Source organism: Scylla paramamosain, chromosome 3 (assembly GCF_035594125.1).
Source record: "Scylla paramamosain isolate STU-SP2022 chromosome 3, ASM3559412v1, whole genome shotgun sequence".
NCBI classification, from domain to species: domain Eukaryota; kingdom Metazoa; phylum Arthropoda; class Malacostraca; order Decapoda; family Portunidae; genus Scylla; species Scylla paramamosain.
Window position 1 is genome coordinate 18,267,501 of NC_087153.1, and position 18,571 is coordinate 18,286,071.

At 41.3% G+C, this 18,571-nt stretch overlaps 1 protein-coding gene across 11 annotated transcripts in view; it reads left to right on the forward strand.

Annotated features, from left to right (window-relative positions):
• LOC135092041 (bcl-2-related ovarian killer protein-like) overlaps positions 1–7,443 on the forward strand; it is a 39,057-nt gene extending 31,614 nt beyond the window's left edge. For 7 of the 11 annotated variants that reach the window (XM_063990193.1, XM_063990203.1, XM_063990212.1 and 4 more), the window contains exons 7-8: positions 1,150–1,303; positions 6,748–6,871. In XM_063990193.1, the coding sequence (XP_063846263.1) occupies positions 1,150–1,299 (150 nt within the window). In that variant the 3' untranslated portion in view covers positions 1,300–1,303; positions 6,748–6,871. Of the gene's footprint in view, positions 1–1,149; positions 1,304–6,747 lie in introns of all 11 variants that reach the window. The other 4 variants (XM_063990253.1, XM_063990263.1, XM_063990272.1 and 1 more) reach the window with 2 other exon arrangements.
• The last annotated feature ends 11,128 nt before the right edge of the window (positions 7,444–18,571 follow it).

Consider the following 18,571-nt stretch of genomic DNA (forward strand, 5'->3'; position numbering starts at 1 on the left):
AGGTGCGGGGCGGAGGAGCGGCGGGTGGGGACGGGGAGGGGAAGGGAGGGCAGGGAGTACCTCAAGGTGGCGGCTCCCTGACTGTTTCCTCACCTTACGCCGGGATCATAACCACCTGCCGCCATTGCTGTGACGCAACACCGTCCTCTTGGCACCATCTCCTCCGCTATTGGCCAATCTCCGACCAATTAGAGGTGAGAAGCGGGTCAGCGTCGCCGTGACCCCTGACCTGCACACACCGGATGAACGTTGGTTCGTGCGGGCGATATCCTTCTGCGCGCCGACAGACTGACACGCTGACGGTGCGCCGCGCAGGGCTTGTGTTTAGAACGGAAACTGCGTGGAAGTTTCGCAAGATGACGTGTTCGTGAAGCTGTGCATCAATTAACACAGTCTTCTCTCTTACCAGTTTCTTTCCTTTAAGAAAATCACTTCTTTTCCATATGCCTATTTTCCTTTCTTTCTACGTCTGCGCATGTTCGTGCTCGTGTTAGTAAATCAATATTTTCGCAAAGCTGTGCATGAGTTAACACCATCTTCTCCTTCAGCAGTTTTTTTTTTTTTTTTCTTAGGAAAATAACTTTTATCACTTTTATCACTTCATCACTTTTATCACTTGCTTGCCTTCTTTTTTTTTTTACATCAATGCATGGCCGAGTTCAGGTTAGCACTATGACGTCTTCGTAAAGTTGTGTATTAGTTAACAAACAATCTTCTCTTAAAACAGCTTTTGTTTAAAATGTTGCTCTCTTATCTTCCTGTCCACTTTTTCTTTCTCCTTACGTTAACACAGCAATATTCATGTTAACGCATCCCCTTGCTCGTAAATTTATGCATTAGTTAACACGCAATCTTCTCTCTTCGCAGTTTCTTCCCTTTAATATATCACTCTCTTCTCTCTTGCCTGCCTTTCTCCCTCTTTACGTTAGCACATCGCAGTATTCATATTAATGAAAACATTGACTTGTTCGTAAACTTATGCACTAGATAACACAGAATCTTCTATTTCAACATCTCTTCCTTTAAAAAGTCACTCTCTTCCCTCTTGCCTGCCTTTCTTTCCTCTTACATTAGTGCGTCGCCCTCTCCTTCCTTCCCTTCCTTCCTTTTCTTCCTTTCTTCTTTCCGGAACACCTTGTTTTACCCCAGCCAGGTGCCGTGGGCTTTACACTCTCACTCCCACACTTGCAACATCCTCCTGGTTCCACATCCAGAGGGGAAAAAAAAATAGTTTGCCTTGCGCGAGTTACAGGCCAAGAAAGGCAGAGAGAGGAAGCTTGTATCAACAGGCGGCCGTGAGAAGGTGAACATCAGGTGTCTTTTCTTGCATCCTCCAGTGGTTCCTTCTCTTCCTCACACCTGACTCAGCCTTCTCGATCAATGTTTCTCCTTTTTTTTCTCTCTCTCTTTCCGTTTCTGATAAGAATTTCAGTTTTTACTGGACAATTCCTTTACGTCTTGTTAATATTAAATGACTAACTGATTGACTCTCTCTCTCTCTCTCTCTCTCTCTCTCTCTCTCTCTCTCTCTCGGCATGATGGTAGTGGTGATGGTGGCCGTAGTGGTGGTGGTGGTGATGATGGTGGTGGTGGGGGAGAGAGATCATAAGGGGGGTCGAGGAAGAGTCATCATTAATGTGTCACCCACCAAGCCCTTCCTCTTCACCTCTTTCGTCGCGCATCCTCATCACCGCCTCACATCCCTTCGTGACGCAATGGTAGTAGTAGTAGTAGTAGTAGTAGTAGTAGTAGTAGTAGTAGTAGTAGTAGTAGTAGCAGTAGTAGTAGCAGTAGTAGTAGTAGTCGTGGTAATAATAGCAACAACACCAGTACCAGTTGCAGTAACAATAGTGGCCGAGGCAGTTGTGGTGGTGGTAATGGTGATGGTGATGGTGGTGGTTAATAGTACTTGTGGTGCCCCGGGGTAGAAGTTTGGTGGCTGTAGTAGAGAGAGAGAGTAGAGAGTAGAGACCACCACTCATCCCTTCCCTTTCCTTCCCTTCCCTCGACCACTAATGCCCTTTGTTCAGCCTGGCCCGACGGTACCCAGTAAACACAGCAGCCTCTCGCGGGTCATCCCCCTCTCGGTCATCCTCCTCCCACTCTTAACAACACAAGGCACAAGCTCACGTCCTCACCTCTCACCCTGTGCTCATAAAACCGTGGGCGCTTCACATCCATCGAAGCCTTGCTGAATTGCACGTGAGACTTCCATAACACTCATACATACACACACACTCTCTGTCTCTCTCTCTCTCTCTCTCTCTCTCTCTCTCTCTCTCTCTCTCTCTGGTAAGGCACAAGGGATCAACATGTTTTTCTTTACTAATCTAAGAGTGATAACGTGAAAGAAGAGGGTGTAGTGTGAGAGAAGCAACCAGGCAACCACTCGAGAAAGCAGTGCCTGTTATACGTACTACTACCAGTCTCTCTCTCTCTCTCTCTCTCTCTCTCTCTCTCTCTCTCTCTCTCTCTCTCTCTCTCTCTCTCTCTCTCTCTCTCTCTCTCTCAGGCGCCATCCAGTCCTACCAGTCTTCCCACCAGTTATAATTTCTCTCCACGTGTTCTGTTTGGCTGTTACTGGGACGCGGTTCAGTATCAGAGACTTATTGTGATGTGTGGCTATTTATAAACTGTCTTGTTTTTATACTCTCTCTCTCTCTCTCTCTCTCTCTCTCTCTCTCTCTCTCTCTCTCTCTCTCTCTGAGCCTCACAAGCTTGAAAACACTGACTAGATCACCAGAGCATAAAAACATAGAAAAATAAGTGAAGCTACAAGAAGCCATCAAGTCCACACGTGGCAATTAGTCTCTGTATGAAATACATTTACCTTTTTCGTATCAGCCTCATCCAGAAATGTGTCTAATCTTCTTTCAAAGCTCCCTAAAGTTCAAATTTCAGGGTAGTTTCCTAATTCGCTTCGATCTTCGCTAGCCTCACCTCCAAAGACTGATATGGAGTTCAAGTTTTTACCTCTTAGTATTCAGAAACGCCTTGCTCTCTCACCACGACTATTTTCAAAGGCCACAGAGATGATTAGCCGGGTTTGCAAGAGTGTTTCTCCTGTTAATATTGTAGAACTCTTGTTAATCTGTCCCTAGAACCATAGAAACATCCTTTAAAACCGCGTAACTTCGTCTAGATTGCTTTGAATGTAGCGAAGAAGCGGCGCAGAATTATTTCAGAATGTGGTTCTTTATTAAGTTTACACATCACTAACTTATGTCTCATGAGACCAAATGTTACACACGGAAAGAAAGACGGAAATAAGCTACGTGATTCAATTGAAAGTCACATAATTACCGAACAATGCATCATTATCTACAGCATACCAGAGACTGCATTCTCAAAAAAGTTTCCGTGACTTATCTCGACTACTTCTAATTTGTTGTAGTGGAAGTTTTTTTTTTTTTTTTCTTTCCCATGATTCTAGTGATGGTTTAACAAGATTTTTGTTTCGTCAATAGGGCAAACACCTGTTGAAACCTGAGTATTCCTCTCTGGCCTTTAAAAATAGTCATAATGACAGCCCTTAGCGTTTCAAAACAAGGCTCCTGCGGTACTCCATTAAATACAGATTCGTATTCTCAAATATTTCTTCATCTCATCTCGAGAACTTTTCAAAGGCTCAAGTGAAAGTTGACAGGATTTTCAAGTGTTTTCATGATTCTAGTGATAGTTTTAACAACGATTAATTATGCATTGTCAGTAGGAAAAAAACACCCTTGAGAATCCAACTAATCATCTCCGTTGTTTTCAAAAGTAGTCCTGATGAGAGAACAAGCGTTCAATACCACGAGGCTTAGTCAACGTGGCTCTGCGTGAAGCTTTCACTAGATGGCGCTGTGTAAGCTTCATGTCCAGCTCTGTCGACACACTCACTGCCTTACCATCTGCTTCGTGGGGAAGAATTTTGCTTAACTGGTACGCAGTGATCTGAGAAAAAACTGCTTAGATCGAATGCAAGACTCCACCGCCTAGCAGACGTCAGACGTGAGAGTAGACGTTCTGCATCAGGGTGACAGCCACGTCAGATGCATATTCAAGCAAACGCTGCGGTAAATAATTGACGTTGGCGCCGTGAAGTCCTCGCCGTCAGCTGTGATTGAGTCAAAACACGATGCCACACGTCGAAAGAAAATATTATACAAGATATCAGAGAGTAAAGATTATACAACCTCTTATTGTAGTCTTTAGCCAAAAACCCCTAATTCTTAAGCACTTTTCTCTCAGACTATTTTCAATCATTATAGAAATGATTAGTTAGATTCCCACGTGTATTTTTCCCACTGGTACTGCAGAGGCTTCGTTAAACTATCAGTAGAATCATGAAAATACTCTTGAAAATCCCAGTAACTTCCAATGTAGTCTCCTATTGAAAGTAGTCGAGATAAACCTGCGAAACATTAGAGATTAGGGTCCAAACGCTCACACAACCTTACAACAACCAGAGTTATCACGGATTCAGTGTCAGTAGTGGAACTATTAATATACGCATCGCTTCACTCAAATAAACAGTCGAAATAATACAGGCATAGCTATGAACGCACCGTCTGAATTCCTGCTAACATTCTCTCAACGAAAAAATAGAAATACGTTTATGATTAGGTATTCATGCAACATTTTTGGCAACATTTGTTTCTACCATCGGAACGTGGATGAAAACTACACAGATACACTACTGTACTTTTTGTTTTCCCTTGCTCGTGCAGACATCTGTTTATATTCTCTCTCTCTCTCTCTCTCTCTCTCTCTCTCTCTCTCTCTCTCTCTCTCTCTCTCTCTCTCTCTCTCTCTCTCTCTCTCTCTTGTGAAGGTGAGTCAACGCATTACCGAGCTTGTGGTCAGATGGAAGAAGAAAAAAATCTATATTCTTAATCTTACGAAACACAACGTGAGTTACAAGATATTCTGTGTTGTGGTGTAACCCAGGCCAGTCTTGTCAGGGAGAGAGAGAGAGAGAGAGAGAGAGAGAGAGAGAGAGAGAGAGAGAGAGAGAGAGAGAGAGAGAGAGAGAGAGAGAGGAAGGTGGGGGGTGGGAAGTTAAAGATAGACAGACAGACAGACTGAGGGAAAGGGAAACAGACAGACAATAGGCTCGAGCTGAAGTGACACGGATTTTTAAGAGCGTTTTGTTGTTCTAGTTACACATTGACAAGATTCCTACATTATTAACAGCAGAAACACTCTTGAGAACCGACCTGATCATCTCCGTGGCCTTTGAAAGCAGTCGTGGCGTGAGAGAAAGCAAAACGTTTCAGAATACGGGCCTATGTATATCTCTTCCCCTCCCCGCCAGCAACCAACCACAAATATATGAGTAACCCCACTCAAGTATATATACAGTGGGGATGTGGAAATGTTCGGCTGGGAATGGTGAAGGAATGTGCTGCAAAACCTGTCAGCGGAAACATGAAGGAAACATTAGAATTTCTCTCTCGGGTTTTCTGTTATTTTTTTTTCTTTGTTTTTGTGAGCGGCATCATAAGCAGTTTTTTTTTTCCTTGGTCAGTTTCTTTAATGCATACACACAAAATAAATAAATAAATAAGTAAAAATAAAAGACGAGAAACGAATATTAGCAAGAACCAAGAAAGAAGAAATGGAAGAAGAAGAAGAAGAAGAAGAGACGGAGGGGAAAAGTTAAAGAACTGGTCTCATTTAATACACAGAAGAAGAAACAAAACAGCGAGAAACGAATATTAACAAAAAATAAGAAAGAATAAAAAAAACGAAAAGAGAAAGAGAAGAAAAGCTGAAGAACGGGAAGAAATTAACAAACAAGGAAGAAAAAAAAGTAAATTGCGAGAAGGAAGAGAAGTTACAGAACAGGAAGAAATGAAGAAACGAGAGAGAGAGAGAGAGAGAGAGAGAGAGAGAGAGAGAGAGAGAGAGAGAGAGAGAGAGAGAAAGGAGCAGCAAACTTACGAAAATGCCGCTAACCATGCTTATATTAACATCTCCTTAAACCAACCATCACTTTGTTCGCCCCTAAGAGACACGTCATGGTCTATAATTGTTCTGTCAGTCAAATAGGATATGAACACAGAATACGGTTTTGTGGAATAGAATACAACTGCGATACTTTATAGCCTTTTTCACTGCAATATGCACCAACTGACATTGAAAATCACTGTGGAGAATCTTATCAAACACCAGGAAGACAAAAAAAATAATTAAATGTATAGATTCTCCAACTTCTAATTAGTAAAATGCTTAAATGAGGCTGTGGAAAAAAAATAATAATATGGTTTGTGATAAGGAACGTGCACGAAATAGCGAATGAAAGAGATAAGTCAAGTGTTAACCGCGAAAGTTGTCATGCCGTGCCAAACAATGCTCGCTCATCAAATGCCTGGGAGGAATTGACAAGTAAACATCCGTCTTATTGATACAGACAAATGGCAGTTAAATATGAATGTGACCTCGGCATCCTGCATGGAGACAATGAGCATGATGATGGTGGCCGTGTGTGTGTGTGTGTGTGTGTGTGTGTGTGTGTGCAACTGAATCGCCGACCACTCTTCCTGCTCCTTTACACGTAGTAACGAGTGCCAACGTTATATTGACAATTAAACAAAACCGACTCCAGTGTGTGTGTGTGTGTGTGTGTGTGTGTAAGTAACTGATCGTCAACCACTCTTCCTGCTCCTTTACACGTACAGTCACAAGTGCCAAAGTTACATTGACAACAACACAAAGACCACTCCAGTTAACTGACACACGATCTTTCTTCCCGTGTTTCAGAGTTCGCTCCTGTCGTGGTCGCAGACGCCGGAGACAGAGGGGTCGGCGCTGCAGGTGCTGGTGTTGGTGGTGGGCGGCCTGATCGTTGCGGCCTTCCTCCTCATCCTGGCTCTCAAGTTCCTCGGGGAGTTGGTGACTTGATCCCTCCCTCCTTCCTGGTGCACCACTCGGGAACACGTCCCGCACTGTTATAAGATCTGATGTGAATTGTCATAGTTCATGATTTCAATACAAAGACCGACGGTGTTTGTGGCCGTGGCGAGGTGGACAGTCTGAGCCGCGCTTGTCGCCGTGGTTGAGAGTAGCGACAGTGTTTGCAGTGACTGATGGCGCACTGCAGGCAATGGCGGACCTTCACGGCGTGTGTGCACTGCAAAGCCACACCTGCTTCCTTCTGAGACCTCCTGGGATTCCTCAGTAAATGTTCGTCACTCGCGAGAAATTTGCTATATAAATGTGAAGTGTGCCCACGATGCGCTGAGGCCGAGGAGTCAATGGACAGGAGCGATGTTCGGGAACCTCTGCACCAAACACCACAAAACACAGTCTGCCCGCCACTTCACGTCTGTCCCCATCCCACACTGTACACTAACATATACATTGATATACAGCGGTATTCCTCGATCTAGGAAAGTCTGTTCTGTGTCATGTATAGATTTTGGCCATAAACGTGTTAAATAAAAGTTTTTAAGTGTGTGTTGTGTTTATATTATCCAGAAAGCGCCAGGTTCTTTTTCCCAAGCCGCCGCCGAGTGCTTGGGAACGCGCGACACCCGATCCAGAGCGTGGTGAGTCACCTTGATGGACGATAGCTTGTATCCATTTCAGTCTTTTGTCAACAAGTCCTGTAGCTGAAGGCACGGGGGTTTTATGATCTCTTCCTCCATTACATAAGCGTGCGTCTCTGTGTGTGTGTGTGTGTGTGTGTGTGTGTGTGTGTGTGTGTATGTATGTGTGTGTATGTCCTCCAAATGCCAGTATTCAGAAACACTACTCTCTCACACAACGACTATTTTCAAAGCCCACGGAGATGATTCGTCTGATTCTCAAGAGTATTTCTTCAGTTAATAATGTAAAAGGTTTGTTAATCTGTTACTAGAACCGTAAAAACATCATTAAATAGCCGTTTAACTTCAACTAGAGTCTTTTGAATGTAGTGGAGGTGCAACGCAAGTGTTTCTGGATAAAGTTCTAATACTGTGTGTGTGTGTGTGTGTGTGTGTCCTCCAAAGAACGACGTCCTCTAAAACGCACATCACCCTGTATAATTGTTCTGTCCATCAAATACCATGTGAATGATGTACAATTTTGTAGAATATAATGGCGCAACATTGAAGGGGATACAGGTGTTACTCGTTCAGGCTGCCACCTTGACGCTCCATTCATTAATCAATATGCCAAACGATGCTCGCTGATCACACGTCCCAGAAAAAAAAAATAATAAAATAAAATAAAATAATAAGAAAAAAAAGAATTTTCGTCTTATCAATACAGACAAAGTGTTGTTAAATATAAATGTGGCCTTGGCATCCGGGAGACAATGAGCATGATGGTGGTGGTGGTGATGGTGGTGGTGTCTGGACGGGGGTAAGTAGCGGTGATGAGAAGGGGAAGATTAAGTGTTAGGGAGGGATGCGGGTTGGGGCATGAGGGACGGGGGGGGGGGGAGAAATGAAAGGTGACTGCTGGTAATGTGGGAGGAAAAGGTGCTGTAAGTGTGTGTGTGTGTGTGAGAAAGAGAGGACCATTTCTAAAACACTTACACGCATCACTTCCATTACTTTCAAAAGCCTTTAATAGTGTTACACGGGTTTTTAAAGATGCTCTTACGGTGTTAGTCACAGATCAACAAGATTTCTACATAATTAACAGGAAAAAACATTCTTGAGAACCCGGCTAATCATCTATGTGGCCTTTGAAAGTCGTGGTGAGAGAGCAAAGCGTTTCTGAATACAGGCCTGCGTGTGTGTGTGTGTGTGTGTGTGTGTGTGTGTGTGTGTGTGTGTGTGTGTGTGTGTGTGTCATATATCCCACTAGTGCATCTCGTTAGCAATTCACCTCACACGGAATGACACGTTTTACACTGTGATCAGCTGCCTCTCAACAGGACGGAGTGGCTGTCTCGCCCAGTGACATTGCAGATTACCGCGCCCTCGCCACCCAAACAAGGCTTCCTCGGGTCGCGGTGGATAAGGAACATGCATTCGAATCACTTACAGACCTTGAGATTCAAATTTCTTACCCCTTCCTCTGCTACGGCTGCCCCTCAGACTTAACACTATTTGGTACATCACTCCCTAACCATAACTTTCTCTGAGATATTTTATTGTGCTCACCAGCCACCTCTAAACACTATACTAGCTAAACACTGCAGAATCTATCATTTTAATCCCCCTTTTTCTTCTTTAGGTGCTTGAAAAATATATGCAAGATTTATATTTGTTTCTTTTCTTTCTTTTTTTAGCAGTGTGCAGTGTTGTATATCGAATTAAAAGGGTTAGGGAAGTGTGGCGTAGGTCTAGTGTATAATTTTGAAAGGCACAAATGAAAGAAAATATGTCAGGCACTGGTATGTTTTCAGTTGTATACTTATTAGTGTGCGATGAACGTCTAGCATTGGATGTGGCAGGCAAAACGTGTCTGCAGTTGGGAGTGTCACCCAGAATGCATACGGATGGATTCCTTAAGAGACAAGACATAACTTCAACTCAGTAGGAAATGTTCTCTAAACATCCAGGTACGCAGTTCCCTTACACGATAAAGTAACGAGCTCGGTTGTATGGAGGGGAGATTCATTCCAGATACGAGAACATAGAGAACAGTCTAGTCTCAGTACATATCATACTCGTATATAAAGAAGAAAGTCTCAAAGACTGTTCTTACCCTCATTCACACAAGTCCCAAGTATTTGTCTAGCCTCCGTCTTTCACACCCCTTTGTACACCATGACTCTCACGTCGCCGAGAGTTGTAGTCATTTGGCGCCGAGTGCGTGTGTTGATTAGTGCACGTGGAGACTTATGGGCGCACGTGAACTTCTCGTCACAATGAGAAGAAATTTTATTAACACATTTTTTACAAGTATATAATAGAGAAATCACAAGACCTTGAGAACAAAATTTATTACAGAAGGATTTTTAATAAGGGTATATTAAAAAAGTCATAAGACAATGAGAACAAAATGTATCAACTTTTTTTTTTTTTTTTTCTTACGAGACGCTGTGAGATTTGAGAATGCGGTGCCGAGTTAACCTGCGTCGTGAATCAACAAGTGGGTTTAGTCAAAAGGAACGTGGCGTGATAAATGATGAAGCCACAATCATCCATAAGCAGGGGCAGGCATTGGGGACCTTCCTTAGTCTGACACACAGTCTTTATTGATGGTGCAAAACCGCGTCAAGGAAAGCTTAGTATGATAAAGCCAAGAACGGGTAACATATGTTGCGCGTTGCCATGAAGCCTCTCCTCTTCCGGGTCTGTATTTTCAAACGCTTTAAGCTCTCATACGGAATCTTCTTTTCAAAGGTCACAGAGATTATTAGTCAAGTTCTCATGGATATCTTTTTTTTTTTTACTGATGATGCAGAATACTTGTTAAATTACCACTAGAATGATGAAAAAAAAACTCTCAAAAACCCTCAGAGCCCGATAAGTTTCATGAAAGTCTGTTAAAAGTAGTCGTCGAGATAAGACGACGCAAGGCTTGAGAATTCTGTCTTTCTTTGGGCGTGTGTGGTGGAAAGAATCCATTCCATCAGACCACGGGACCCAAGGAGTTACCATTATCTTGATTGCCTTGTGTTTACCAGTGTAACCTGCTCCCAGCGTCCACGGCAAACACACAAGACGAGAAACACAAAGGTTCCCATCAACGATATGTATTCTTAAGTGCTCTGAGATTTGATGAGGATTCCAAGAGGCCACAGAGATGATTGGTCAGATTCTCACAATATTTTTTCCCTTAATGATGCAGAAATATATAATCACCAGAATCATGCACTCACAAAAATCCCTTAATAACTTCCACTAAAGCTTGAGAGAACCACAGAGACTGTTGGTCAGGTTCCCACGACATCTTTCCGCATGAATTATGCAAAATCCTTGTTAAACTATCTCAAGAATCAAGCAACCAATCTTGAAAACACTTCAATAACTTCCATTAAAGTTTGTGAGAAGCTGAAGAGAGAGGCCGCGGAAACGTTCGAGGATACTGTCTAAATAAGGAAGTATAAGCACTGTGCTGAGGACCACGCCACTCCTGCACTGCCTCCTAGAATACCAAACAGGGCTCCCACAAAGGCAGATAATTAATTTCTTTGACTCGTGCTGAAAATCCCTTGATTGGACAAAAATTTCAGTTTACAAATATTGACAGATGTACTTACAGCACCAAAAAATGAATAAATAAACAAAATAATAATAATAATAATAATAATAATAATAATAATATTTTTTTATGAAATAGCAGGAAAAACTTAGTTGTTGAGTATTTCATTTTTTTTTATCATTATACAGATAACATACTACAGTAACTACTGAAAAAAAAATCATTTCCTTTTTTGACAATGATTTCCCTCGAAACATGAAAAAAAAAAAAAACTAGTAACACAATGTTTGAATTTTCTTCTGATGAGTAAATTTCCCGCTGGCACTGGTTTTAATGAGGCAAAGTGTAAAGTTAGCCTTTCAAAACCTTATTAGACAGTACTATCAGGCGAAGAGGGGGACAGTTGAGTGTCATTGAAGAAGAGGGGATAGTTGTCTGGAAGGTTGTATCGAGTTGATAGATGGAGGAATTGAGTTTTTGAGGCATTGAACAATACCAAGTTTGCTCTGCCCCAATCAGAAATTTTAGAAAGATCAGAAGTCAGGCGTTCTGTGGCTTCCCTGCGTGATATGTTTACCTCCTGAAGGGTTGGACGTCTATGAAAAGACGTGGAAAAGTGCAGGGTGGTATGATCAGCGTAGGAGTGGATAGGACAAGAAGTTTGGTTTAGAAGATCATTAATGAATAATAAGAAGAGAGTAGGTGACAGGACAGAACCCTGAGGAACACCACTGTTAATAGATTTAGGAGAAGAACAGTGACCGTCTACCACTCCAGCAATAGAACGGTTAGAAATTAAACTTGAGATGAAGTCACAGAGAGAAGGATAGAAACCGTAGGAGGGTAGTTTGGAAATCAAAGCTTTGTGCCAGACTCTTTCAAAAGCTTTTGATATGTCCAAGGCAACAGCAAAAGTTTCACCAAAATCTCTAAAAGAGGATGACCAAGACTCAGTAAGGAAAGCCAGAAGATCACCAGTAGAGCGGCCTTGACGGAACCCATACTGGCGATCAGATAGAAGGTTGTGAAGTGATAGATGTTTAAGAATCTTCCTGTTGAGGATAGACTCAAAAACTTTAGATAGGCAGGAAATTAAAGCAATAGGACGGTAGTTTGAGGGATTAGAACGGTCACCCTTTTTAGGAACAGGTTGAATGTAGGCAAACTTCCAGCAAGAAGGAAAGGTAGATGTTGACAGACAGAGCTGAAAGAGTTTGACTAGGCAAGGTGCAAGCATGGAGGCACAGTTTCGGAGAACAATAGGAGGGACCCCATCAGGTCCATAAGCCTTCCGAGGGTTTAGGCCAGCGAGGGCATGGAAAACATCATTGCGAAGAATTTTAATACGTGGCATGAAGTAGTCAGAGGGTGGAGGAGAGGGAGGAACAAGCCCAGAATCGTCCAAGGTAGAGTTTTTAGCAAAGGTTTGAGCAAAGAGTTCAGCTTTAGAAATAGATGTGATAGCAGTGGTGCCATCTGGTTGAAGTAGAGGAGGGAAAGAAGAAGCAGCAAAGTTATTGGAGATATTTTTGGCTAGATGCCAGAAATCACGAGGGGAGTTAGATCTTGAAAGGTTTTGACATTTTCTGTTAATGAAGGAGTTTTTGGCTAGTTGGAGAACAGACTTGGCATGGTTCCGGGCAGAAATATAAAGTGCATGAGATTCTGGTGATGGAAGGCTTAAGTACCTTTTGTGGGCCACCTCTCTATCATGTATAGCACGAGAACAAGCTGTGTTAAACCAAGGTTTAGAAGGTTTAGGACGAGAAAAAGAGTGAGGAATGTATGCCTCCATGCCAGACACTATCACCTCTGTTATGCGATCAGCACACAAAGACGGGTCTCTGACACGGAAGCAGTAGTCATTCCAAGGAAAATCAGCAAAATACCTCCTCAGGTCCCCCCAACTGGCAGAGGCAAAACGCCAGAGGCACCTTCGCTTAGGGGGATCCTGAGGAAGGATTGGAGTGATAGGACAAGATAAAGATATGAGATTGTGATCGGAGAAGCCCAACGGAGAAGAAAGGGTGACAGCATAAGCAGAAGGATTAGAGGTCAGGAAAAGGTCAAGAATGTTGGGCGTATCTCCAAGACGGTCAGGAATGCGAGTAGGGTGTTGCACCAATTGCTCTAGGTCATGGAGGATAGCAAAGTTGTAGGCTAGTTCACCAGGATGGTCAGTGAAGGGAGAGGAAAGCCAAAGCTGGTGGTAAACATTGAAATCTCCAAGAATGGAGATCTCTGCAAAAGGGAAGAGGGTCAGAATGTGCTCCACTTTGGAAGTTAAGTAGTCAAAGAATTTCTTATAGTCAGAGGAGTTAGAAGAGAGGTATACAGCACAGATAAATTTAGTATGAGAGTGACTCTGTAGTCGTAGCCAGATGGTGGAAAACTCGGAAGATTCAAGAGCGTGGGCACGAGAGCAGGTTAAGTCATTGCGCACATAAACGCAGCATCCAGCTTTGGATCGAAAATGAGGATAGAGAAAGTAGGAGGAAACAGAAAAGGGGCTACTGTCAGTTGCCTCAGACACCTGAGTTTCAGTGAGGAAAAGAAGATGAGGTTTAGAAGAGGAGAGATGGTGTTCTACAGATTGAAAATTAGATCTTAGACCGCGAATGTTGCAGAAGTTAATGAAGAAAAAGTTGAGGGGGGTGTCAAGACACTTAGGGTCGTCGACAGAAAGGCAGTCCGACCTGGGGACATTTATGGTCCCCTCCCCAGATGGGGACTCCGAGGCTGGTGTATGAGTCGCCATGATGATTTTAAAATTTTTGAGTGAAGGGTGTGTGTGTTATTAGGTGCTTGTAGTTTTGTGTGGAGGAAGAGAGTTGTCTTTAGAGGGCAGGCTGTGACTGCCCCCTTGTGTTGTGAGACACAAAGGGAAACGTTCAGTGAGGTCACAGCTGGGTTTAATGATAAGTTCACAGCACCCCCTGAACAGTGCTTTAGACCTCACTGGGAGTAATTATCGTTTCGGCAGGTATATATATATATATATATATATATATATATATATATATATATATATATATATATATATATATATATATATATATATATATATATATATATATATATATATATTATATTATATTATATAAATCCCCAAATTGCCACTAAATGCCTGAAAAGTCACAATCTGGGGATAAAATCCCCATAAGTGGAAGCCTTGATACCAAGCCACCTCTCTCTGCATAGGTTTACACCACGCAGCCACACTCATCTCCCCACAACTGGAGCTTCCTCTCTTTCTCTAACGCAGCATTTTTTAACCTTTTCCAACCTCATTACTTCTTGCAGTCAGATATAAGCTGTCTAGCACCCATAACATGCACCACAAAACTCAGTTACAGATTTCCTACCAAAGTGTGGAATGTTCGTACAATTTTTTTTCTATCACCTTGCTACAATACATTAACCCAGTTGAAAGTGAGGTTTAAGTATGTTCGTACAGTTTACTTCTATCACCTTGCTACAATACATTAACCCAGTTGAAAATGAGGTTTAAGTATATCAAATAAAAAAAAAGTATATACACTCGTTAAAAAACATCCTTTTGATACTTTTTGTGTACCTTTTACAAGGATCATGGACATTGTACCCCGCTATTTGCAGCATTTTTTTTTTTATCTAACGCCACTCTGCCAACACTCCTCGGAGCCTAACCCCTTCCCACTTCGTTAACTACTGCACAGCGCACACGTCTGCTACTACAGTATGCTAGACAAAGGTTCATGTTCCTTCGTGGACAATCTCCAAGGTCAAAATTGCCCGTGTGATTTTCAAGCCCCGCCAGGGTCTGTGTAATACGAGTCATGTGTGTCAACGTGACTCTACTAGTTAAGTAGCCTGACGTCCAAAAGAGAAAGATTATAACTTGCTATTGCTGCTACTCAGGATTCTAGTGATACTTTATAACATCACTCTGCGTCATTAATGAAGAAAAAAAAAAACACTAATAAGGATCCAAAGCTTATAAAAATACAGCCCCTGGTATTCTAAACAGGCTGATTTCCCTTTGATCTTCACATCTTCACGAGTCCTTTCAGCCATCCTGCCCTTCACAGTCTGCCACAATGCTCCTTGTTGGGCAATTCAATACGTTCCCAGCGCACTTAACAACCTAATCGCCCAGTCCACTACACAGTCACATCCCTTCTCCAATGATTTCGTTTTAATCCTGCCTGACGCTAGAGAGAGAGAGAGAGAGAGAGAGAGAGAGAGAGAGAGAGAGAGAGAGAGAGAGAGAGATTTGTTTATTTTAAGATGATACAAACGAATATTTTGACGTGTTGGTGGTGGTGGTAGTAGTGGTGGTGGCAGTGATGATAAAGCAATGGGATTTTAATATAAAAGGAGGAAAGATGCTAGAATGAACTAAACCGAGAGACGAAAAGAAGTACGCATACACACAGTAATTAGTAAGGCATTGTTTGTAAACGGATGTGGAGCAAACAAAAAAAAGTGAGATAACACAAGCCTGGAGTTAAAAATAAGATTATTAACAGAAAAGAAAAGAAAAACAAATTTGCTACCTACATGATTATGGATATACGTACTACACACACACACACACACACAGAGAGAGAGAGAGAGAGAGAGAGAGAGAGAGAGAGAGAGAGAGAGAGAGAGAGAGAGAGAGAGAGAGAGAGAGAGAGAGAGAGAGAGAGTCTGTCTTGATAAACACTTAAACACTCCATTGTACTACACACGCTAAAGAACAAGATGCGGAAAGAAAAATGACGCCCACACGTCCCGGAGATTCTCAAGGCCAACTCGTGTATACAGTAAAACTGACATAAGACTGCACTTTTACAGTTATTGAGAGAGAGAGAGAGAGAGAGAGAGAGAGAGAGAGAGAGAGAGAGAGAGAGAGAGAGAGAGAGAGAGAGAGAGAGAGTAAACTAACCGTCTTAATTTTAAAAATATATTAACAAAGATAATTCCCGCATAAATAATACTAACTATTCTTCTCTTCACAATGCTAGTTTTAATTCCTATTCGTTTCCTTGCATTTTTCCAAGCAGTATTTAGCAAGTCCAGACGGCTTAACTAACCAGCAAACCTATTAACAAAAGATATTTCCCATGCAAAAACCATTAACTATTCTTACTTTCACGATACCAGTTTTAATTCCTACTTGTCTCCTTGCATTTTTATAGGCAGTATTTAGCAAGTCAAGACAGCTTTCTTCTTACTTTCTTCGCCTACTGTGTAATAAAAGGGATGAGTCATTAGGGGATCAAATGTTAAGGTGAATGCACAGCACACTTACGGAACCACGGGGCGAGGGGGCGTGTGTGGCCGTCACCAGCAAGGACAAGACAGACCGAGTTCCTGCTGGCTGCTGCCGTGCTGTGCTATGCTGTGTCACTTATCCGTGCTCTGTCTGAATGAAATAAGAATGAATGCATGCTTGTTTACGGTTCCGTCAAGTAATTTTGTACTGTTGCATTTTGAAGCTAGGAGTGACTGAGAGGATGTGTATTATAGCATTTAGTAGTAGTAGTAGTAGTAGTAGTAGTAGTAGTAGTAGTAGTAGTAATAGTAGTAGTAGTAGTAGTAGTGTGCGTGTGTGTGTGTGCGAGGCAGAGGCAGAACTGCTGCTTGGATGATTACTCTTAGGTCATAGTTAACGTCACATCGACGTCACGAAAGGTTGAGTGGGCGGGGTATCTATCATGACGATACCTACTAGTAGTATCGTTACCAGTGCCTGTAAATTTTATCTAAGTTTACCCTAAATTTACTCTTGTAATTGCCTTCATTATTCTTATATACCAAAGCATATTTTTGCTACTTAGGTCGGGGCCTCAAACATTCACTGCCAAAATAGCATCCTCGTCCGACGTTTTATCAAGATTTTGTTTGCAAAAAAGCGATAGGACACGTATCAGATACGCTGGAAGACACCGCAGTTACAACACAAGACATTTAGCGAGCCTCGTGTTGTCGATATATAGCCAAGAGTCTAGTGTATAGTCTATTTATTCATTATATTTCATAAGATCTTAGGCATAGTTTTTTGTTGACGTGATAGGGTCAGGACCTCTGGGAATTTGAGTAAGCAATGGTGTTGTTATACTTATATTCCGAAAATCAACTTCATGGTTTAATTTTGGTGACATCGACAAAACACTTCGTAATATTCATATTCAGTCAGTATTCTTCATACGGCGTGACGTAATACTACCCCAACAAATACCGCCGCAATAATCCTTCCTGTAGATTAAAATTTAATGTTTCCGCTCCTTCCATTTTCTCTCCCTCTGACAACGTGCATTTGTTACTTTTCATTATTATTTGCCGCTCTAGTACCTTTCAATGTTGTACGTTCTCATTATTAGTTAAATATGTGCGTACGGGGATATTTCGTTCATGACTAAATTTATCGCCCAAAACACTCGCAATATATATATATATATATATATATATATATATATATATATATATATATATATATATATATATATATATATATATATATATATATATATATATATATATATATATATATATATATATATATATATATATATATATATATATATATATATATATATATATATATATATATATATATATATATATATATATATATATATATATATATATATATATATATATATATATATATATATATATATATATATATATATATATATATATATATATATATATATATATATATATATATATATATATATATATATATATATATACCCTAATTTAGCAGCTACCATACTCTCATGCAGTATCAACACTTAATAAATTCAAACATTTTCAACCTCATTACACTCTTCACTTATAAGGTACTTGCCTTTATCATCGTACTTCCCCGCTTCACGAGTTAAAATAGTAATTGTAGAAAAAAAAAAAGTACAGCATGCCCCCTGGAATAAAAAGACATGCTTGGACTTAAGGATACCCAGTTTCCTGTCAAGCAATGACCCCCAAAGGTGGTACAGTGAAAAATAGGCAGCTATTTTCAGAAATAGCTGGTATGTGTTAGCTAGTGGGGTGGTTGGATTTATGAGAAATTACAGCCACATCTTTACTCAATTTCAACATTGCTCTTTCCAATATGAGTTTCAACTTACTGAAACAACCTACACCTCTCAAAAAAATCAGACATGCAAGAGCAGCCAAGAAATCCGTCCCAAAATCCTAACTGAGGACACCAAACTACCGTTTTTGTTGCGCCATTTAGATCCTCAGTAACATCCAGGCCAGAAATCAAGAACATAAAAACAGCTATCTGGAAAAGAAAACAAGGCCACAAATATTAACTATAGCTAAAGTGGTGACTGTTATTCCACAACACTGGAATATATCATCCATGACTGTCAGAGGAAGCACCAAGTCTGGGCATCCAGTTATTCACTCCACAATTTCAATGCATTTCACATTTTATAAAAAAAAAAAAAAAAAAAAAAAACGAACCTGGAAACTCTTATCAGATCAGTGACGCCACGATTCACCCTCAATTACAATT